Source organism: Gracilinanus agilis, chromosome 2, assembly GCF_016433145.1.
Source record: "Gracilinanus agilis isolate LMUSP501 chromosome 2, AgileGrace, whole genome shotgun sequence".
Lineage (NCBI taxonomy): Eukaryota > Metazoa > Chordata > Mammalia > Didelphimorphia > Didelphidae > Gracilinanus > Gracilinanus agilis.
The window spans coordinates 437798414-437805316 of NC_058131.1; the positions used below are offsets into that span (position 1 = coordinate 437798414).

Consider the following 6903-nt stretch of genomic DNA (forward strand, 5'->3'; position numbering starts at 1 on the left):
TTGGCCTTTATTCACACCATCCTTCATGATGAGAATTGATTGTTCACCCCCCATCTCCATCTAGTGAGATTTTTTTCCTTTTCTCAGGATCCAACCAGTGAGCCATCTTTGATTTCCACCCTCTTTTGTAACACACAATGAAAATGCTCTTCTCTTCCTATTTCCCATTCCCCTTTTGTCTCCACCTCACAATTCTATTCATCACATTCTTTCTCTTTTCAGCATTATGTGTATGAATGTCCTTCTCCCTATTGGAATGTTAACTCCTTCAGTGTGTGACCTACATCATAGAAATCTTTGCAGAGATATAGCAGAGTGTCATAAAATAAACTGAAGAACTCAAGAGCTCCCCAGGACTTCGCTGCTGTATGGCCCACAAGCAAAAGCACTTCTCTTTGAGATTCAGTTGCTTCTATAAAATATAGACCATAATACATTCTCTCTTTCATCACACACAGACTTGTACATTTTAACTTGCTGAGCAAAAGCGAGCTGCATCATTATTTTGCTCAGTGCCTTAACTTAGACTTGCATGTAGCAACCACCCTTATAAAGGGGAGTAGTATCCTGGCAAGGAGCAGGACGGGCAGCAAGCCTCTTTCTTCCCCTGTGTTCTCCCTTCGTTCCTCTGAGTGCTCCTTACAGTTGTTCTGGAGCGTGTGTTCTGCCTGTGAGCTGAGTCCCATGCCTAGTCCAGGACCGGGGTACACACCATGTATTTGTATTGAACGAAGGATGTCGTGTAAATGCCTTCACCAGATCATAGCTTACCAAGGCTTTTTCTTTCTGTTTTAGGTGTCAGTATGGCTGGCAGGGAAGGTTCTGTGATGAGTGTGTCCCTTATCCTGGCTGTCTGCATGGGAGCTGTACAGAGCCTTGGAAGTGTAACTGTGAGACCAACTGGGGAGGTCTTCTTTGTGACAAAGGTACTTGCTGTTCAGCTCCAGCCTCGCTAGGGAAGGAGGAGAAGAGCTCCTTTCTATGCCGTGCCTGGAGAAGAAGAACAAAAGTGAATAAGATTCAAACACATCCCAGTTGATCTTTGCCATAGTGACTAGTCAAAATCAAGATGGAAAAAGGAGGATCTTTAGGCAAAAGCTAAATGACAGTTTGCAGAGAAACAGGCTAGGGGCTTGGAGAAGAAGAGAGAGAGAGAGAGGGAGGGGGAGGGGGAGAGGGAGGGGGGAGAAAGGGGGAGAGAGAGAGAGAGTTGTTTGTCAAACTATTGGGGTCTCTGTTTGGAGAAAGGGAGCCCTTACAATGAGTTTGTGTTGAGAACTGAGATTTGAGGAAGGGAGACATCTGGCTCAGTCTTATACCATATAGGAGCTGTAATTTTGGAGGCTGTGATATGTCTCTCTCTATATATTTCTAGATCTGAACTACTGTGGAAGCCACCACCCATGTACCAATGGAGGAACATGTATGAACACAGAGCCAGACCAGTATCAATGTGCCTGCCCTGATGGCTACTCAGGAAAGAACTGTGAGATTGGTATGAATGCTCTTGCTAATGTGCCTTGACTCCTTCCTGGCATCATCACAGTGGGGCCTCAAAGAACTCTTGGTTGCTCCCCCCCCCTCCCGCTGAGAAACTGTTACCAGTGTGGCTCAGGAGAAAGACTCAAGAAACTTGGGATCCGGTCTCCATTTTGCCACCATCTTAGCGTGTGAAATAATAGTGAAAGACACTGTACTTCCTCAGGCTTTGATTTCTTCATCTATAAAATGGTAGAGTAACCTCTCTCTTGCCTCCTTCTCAGAGCACTTAGGTAGATATAATGAGAAAACAATTAGTCTCTGATCTTTGGAAACACATGCCTTGACCTCAAGCATAGAGAATGTGGTTGGGGTGGGGTAAGGGGAGGCATCAATTTAAGAATGGTGTCTTTTTCTCCTCTGCTGGCTTGGCATGTTACCACAGACAATAGCTCACAAGAATTTTGGTTTTGTTTGTTTTTTCCCCCAGTGGAACATGCATGTGTGTCTAACCCCTGTGCCAATGGTGGTTCCTGCCATGAAGTCTTCTCAAGTTTTGAGTGCCACTGTCCTTCAGGGTGGAGTGGGCCCACCTGTGCCATTGGTAGGTACTTCACAGCTTATACATAGGGCCTATTTTTACTCCAGGAATGGTTACAGATATAAAGTTTTGGTTGAGTGCTAGTATCAACAGAAGGATGTGCAGTCAGATCTTGTTCATTTGTTTGCATATTTGTTTGTTCAGTAGTCCATAAGCCATGACCTCTGTGCCATGGAAAGACATACTTAAGATAGACCCACTGTCCTTAGGAAACTCATAATTTATGTGGGAATACAGATCATATAATGGACAATATGAGGAAATATATATGCAAATATATATAAATATGAAAAATGCCCATTTTTGCAGTAATAAGAGTTTGATGAGAAAAAAAATGTGCTTATGCCAGAAGATGGAAGTCTTTCTTGGTCCTCTCAGCTGTTAGTGCCTTCTCTCTGTTCTTTATATTTATTGAATGTATCTAGTTATGTTTATGTTTGTCTCCCTCTTTGGAATATGAGCTCTTTGAAGACAGGGACAAATTTTACTTTTATTTATATCCCTAGCACTTACCACAGTGCTTGGCACATAGTTAAGTGCTCAGTAAATAAATACATGTTTCCTGGCTGATTGTTAACTGAATACCAGGCTAAAGAGACTGAACTTTACTTCATAGGCAATAAGAAGTCACTAAAGGATTTTAAGCAAAGGGGATGTTACTAAATCTATTCACAAGTAAGACAAATCTGGCAATGTGAATGGATGAAGGGAACTACTAAGGGACTAGAGCAGTGGTCAAGATGGGATTGGATTCAACAGCATCTGATAACTGGCTATGTAGGTGAAGGAGAGGGAAGAGTCAAAGGTGAGTTTCAAACATGAAGAACAAAGTAATGCCATAGATTAAAATTGTTGACTTAGAAGAACAGGCTTAAAGAGAAGGATTTGAATGTGTTATATTCTAGATGCCATTGGAACATTAAGATAGGCAATTGGAAACTCAGGTCTGGAGTTCAGAATATAGGTCAAGGCTGGATGTCCAGACCTGGAAGCCCTCTGCATAGTTAAATGAGTAAATTAAATTGCCATGGGAGTAATTGTAAAGAAAGAATAAAATAGACCAAGGACAGGGCCTTGGAAGACACCCCGATCTTACTATTCCTCCTGGGATGGTTCTGGAAAAAGCCCTTACCTTTAGGTAGCTGTTTAGCCTTCTTGGCATTCTAAGACCAGGGCAAGGGTTCTGCTGAGTCTGGCTTTGTAAACAGAAAGAAGGGCGAAGTATGACTGTGTAAATTCTTGAAGCTTTGTCTTTGGCTTTGCCTATTCTCAGCAATGCTGTTATGGGAAATTTATCTCTTCAGCTCCTACCACTGGCACTGGCCTTTGCCTAAAATGGGGTCCTCAAATACTGTCTCTGACTGATGGTCAAGACTTTTGCATGTTCCCCAGTTTCTGAATTTTTCTTCTTGCCTTAATATTCTTTGCAGATATTGATGAGTGTGCATCAAATCCCTGTGCCCGTGGAGGCACCTGCATTGACCAGGTGAATGGCTTTGAGTGCATCTGCCCCCAGCAGTGGGTGGGCACAACGTGCCAGCTGGGTAAGAAGATGTTCTTGGGGACTTGGGAAGTATGCTCAGCCCCAGGGACACAGACCCTTGGCTGCTTTCACTCGCCTTACCCTCCAGGCCGACTCACTTATTTACTTGATTCATAATACTATCTGCCCGACCCTTATTAGGCCAAGGCTTGAGACTCTATATGGTATACCCTGTGTCGATGTATGTTTGTCTCTGTTCTATCCTTTGGGAGCCTCAGCTTGCCTTCTGACCTTCACCGGGGTTAGGAGTAGTATTAATTTTCCTTTGTTCAGGGTAAGGCTCTTAGATGGTAGTGAACAGATTGGCAAGTCAAGCAGCAAACATAGAAAGCAGCACTGGGTTTTAAGATTAACTGATCCACGTGTTCCCTATCCACTTCCTCCCACCCCATTTGTCTCTTGTTCTGTCACCTTATTATTCCCTTAGGCTTTGGTGGTTGTGGTAACCCAGACCAATCATTGTACACCCCAATGCCACTGTCTCCTGTTTCCCATCCCTCTTTTCTTCTTTCCTCTTGCTTGCTGAGCATGAGGGCTTTGGTGTGTTTGCAGGAGCAAATATCTTGCTTTGGTAGATTGCAAGAGCCTGTGTCTGGTGGTGTGAGATTTATTCTCTTTGTCTTTTTTCACAGACGCTAATGAATGTGAGGGGAAGCCCTGTCTTAATGCTTTTTCTTGCAAAAATCTGATTGGTGGATATTACTGTGACTGCATCCCAGGATGGAAAGGAGTGAATTGTCATATCAGTTAGTATTGCATCAGGGGCCTGGGGGGGGGGAGGGGGGAAAGGAATGACCTCTTTTCTTCAGAAGGCAAATGTCTCCCCAATGTCCTGTGGGTAAATGTCAGGACTGCAAGACATGAGAGATTATGCTCTGAGTCCCTGCTCTACTGCTTGTATCCTTATGACCTTGAACACATCCTATCCCCTCTCTCCTCCGACCCCCACTCCTGACCTTTGTCCCCCATCTTTAAAATGAGAGAATTCAAGTAGATGAAATCCTTTGATCCTGTAAACTGCTCTCAGCTAAATGAATAGAAAGGAAGTCCTGCAGGTTCTACTTGATCCTCTAGAGGCTCCTGGGAAGGAAGCATTAGCACTTCATTTGCAGGAATGGGTCCTGACTGATGAATAAACTGTATGGTCTTCATTTTCCTTAAGCCCTTCAGTCTCTGACCTCAAGAAAGTCATCTAGACTCTTTGTGACCCTGCTTTTATAGTATCAACCTAGGTGTTCCCCTGAAGTTTAAAAATATGGTGGTTTTTCCTTTGCCCTAAAAGTCCCCTTTTCAGGTTCCTCCTTGAAAATAACCAACTCTTTTATGGATTTATGATATGTTTATGTCTATCCCTTCATCTTCTTGGTAACTTTATGGACTCTGAATTTTCCCTCTTCCATGAAGTTGTCTCTAAGCTTGAGCCAAAGATGCAGGTGAGTTAATAGTCTGATCCAGTGCCTGCTGAAAGTCAGTGGAGATGATTTTCATAGTAAAGTGACTGATTTAGAAATCACTTAATCATTCCGGGCTGAATTTTCCCATCTGCAAAATAGAGATCAATCAGTAAAAAAAGTAAAAAAAAAAAAAAAAAAAAAGTATTTTCACACTCAACCTCACATGATCAGTATGAGAAAAAAGTGTTTTGTAAACCTTAAAGTGTTATGAAAATCATATGAATTATTATTTTCATTAGAGATCCAGCGTATGGAGAGTTGGCCTTGGAATAGGGAGGCTATGGATTCAAATCCTGCTGTTTGGTACTTACCTTCTCTTCCCCTAGGTGCAACACTTTTAAGACTCCATTGCATTGTTAGAGGAAGTTGTTTTTTGGTTTTGGTTTTTTATCAATCAAATCACTGGTCCAGTACAAAATATATTCATATATAACTATTATTTACCTGGGCCTCTTCCCTGGATGCTAGTATTCATGGATATCTGAATTTCTTGCCAATAGAGGAGTTTGACCCAAATATATGTCCTTTAGTCTGAAGTAACCTTTTCTCTCTGTCTTTCCCTCTTCCTCCCCACTTCCTCCCCTTCCTCTTTCCCTTCTTGTCTTCTTTTTTGGGGGAGAGATATTGAAATCTGTCTTCTCTTTCCTAGATATCAATGATTGCCGGGGACAGTGTCAGAATGGAGGCACATGCAAGGTAACAATCTCTTCAGTTCAATTAAATAAACATTTATTAAGTGCTTACTTCGTGCCAGGCATGTTCTCTCTAGAATGTATCAGAGTATCTCAGAATGTAGGTCCTGGACATTAGGCAGAGAAGATAATGTGATTCAGGACTTACTTGGGGCCTATATTATTCTTTAAAAAAAATAACAAACTATTTGGCATTGCTATAGTTACACTTCTACCCCAAACTCCCTGCCCCTCTCCAGAACACCTTCCTATTTAACAAATAATTGTAGTCACATAAAATGAATCCTTATATTGGTCATTTCTGAAAATGCATGACTAATTCTGGACCTCTAGCCCATAACATATCAGTCAAGAGGACAGGGGGAGCTACGTGACTCAGTGGATTGAGAGCCAGGCCTTGAGACAGGAGGTCCTAGGTTCAAATCTGGCCTCAGATACTTCCTAGCTATGTGGCCATGGGCAAATCATTTAACCCCTTTTGCCTAGCCTGTACTACACTTCTGCCTTGGATCCAATACACAGTATTGATTCTAAGATGAAAGGTAAGGGTTGAAAAAAACAACAACAAAAAACGTGAGTAGCATGCTTTTATCATCAGTCCTATGGAGTTGTGGCTAATTATTGCATTAATCATAGTCATGCATGTTTCAAGGTTGTTTTTTTTTAAACATTTATTAATATTCATTTTTAACATGGTTACATGATTCATGCTCCTCCTTTCCCCTTCAACCCCCCCCGCACCCCCCCTACCAATGCGCATTTCCACTAGTTTTGTCATGTGTCCTTGATCAAGACCAATTTCCAAATTGTTGGTAGTTGCATTGGTGTGGTAGTTTCGAGTCCACACCCTCAATCATGTCCACCCCAACCCATGCGTTCAAGCAGTTGTTTTTCTTATATGTTTCCTTTCCTGCAGTCCTTCCTCTGAATGTGGGTAGCATCTTTACCATAAATCCCTCAGAATTGTCCTGGGTCATTGTATTGCTGCTGGTACAGAAGTCCATTACATTCGATTTTACCACAGTATATCAGTCTCTGTGTACATTGTTCTTCTGGCTCTGCTCCTTTCGCTCTGCATCAGTTCCCGGAGGTCTCTCCAGTTCGCCTGGAACTTCTCCAGTTTATTATTCCTTT

At 42.4% G+C, this 6903-nt stretch overlaps 1 protein-coding gene across 1 annotated transcript in view; it reads left to right on the top strand.

Annotated features, from left to right (window-relative positions):
• The window catches only part of JAG2 (jagged canonical Notch ligand 2), a 148596-nt gene that overhangs the window by 94607 nt on the left and 47086 nt on the right, over positions 1 to 6903 (top strand). The window contains exons 6-11 of the mRNA XM_044664728.1: positions 796 to 926; positions 1376 to 1495; positions 1970 to 2083; positions 3511 to 3624; positions 4256 to 4369; positions 5727 to 5773. Of these exons, the coding sequence (XP_044520663.1) occupies positions 796 to 926; positions 1376 to 1495; positions 1970 to 2083; positions 3511 to 3624; positions 4256 to 4369; positions 5727 to 5773 (640 nt within the window). The remainder of the gene's footprint in view (positions 1 to 795; positions 927 to 1375; positions 1496 to 1969; positions 2084 to 3510; positions 3625 to 4255; positions 4370 to 5726; positions 5774 to 6903) is intronic.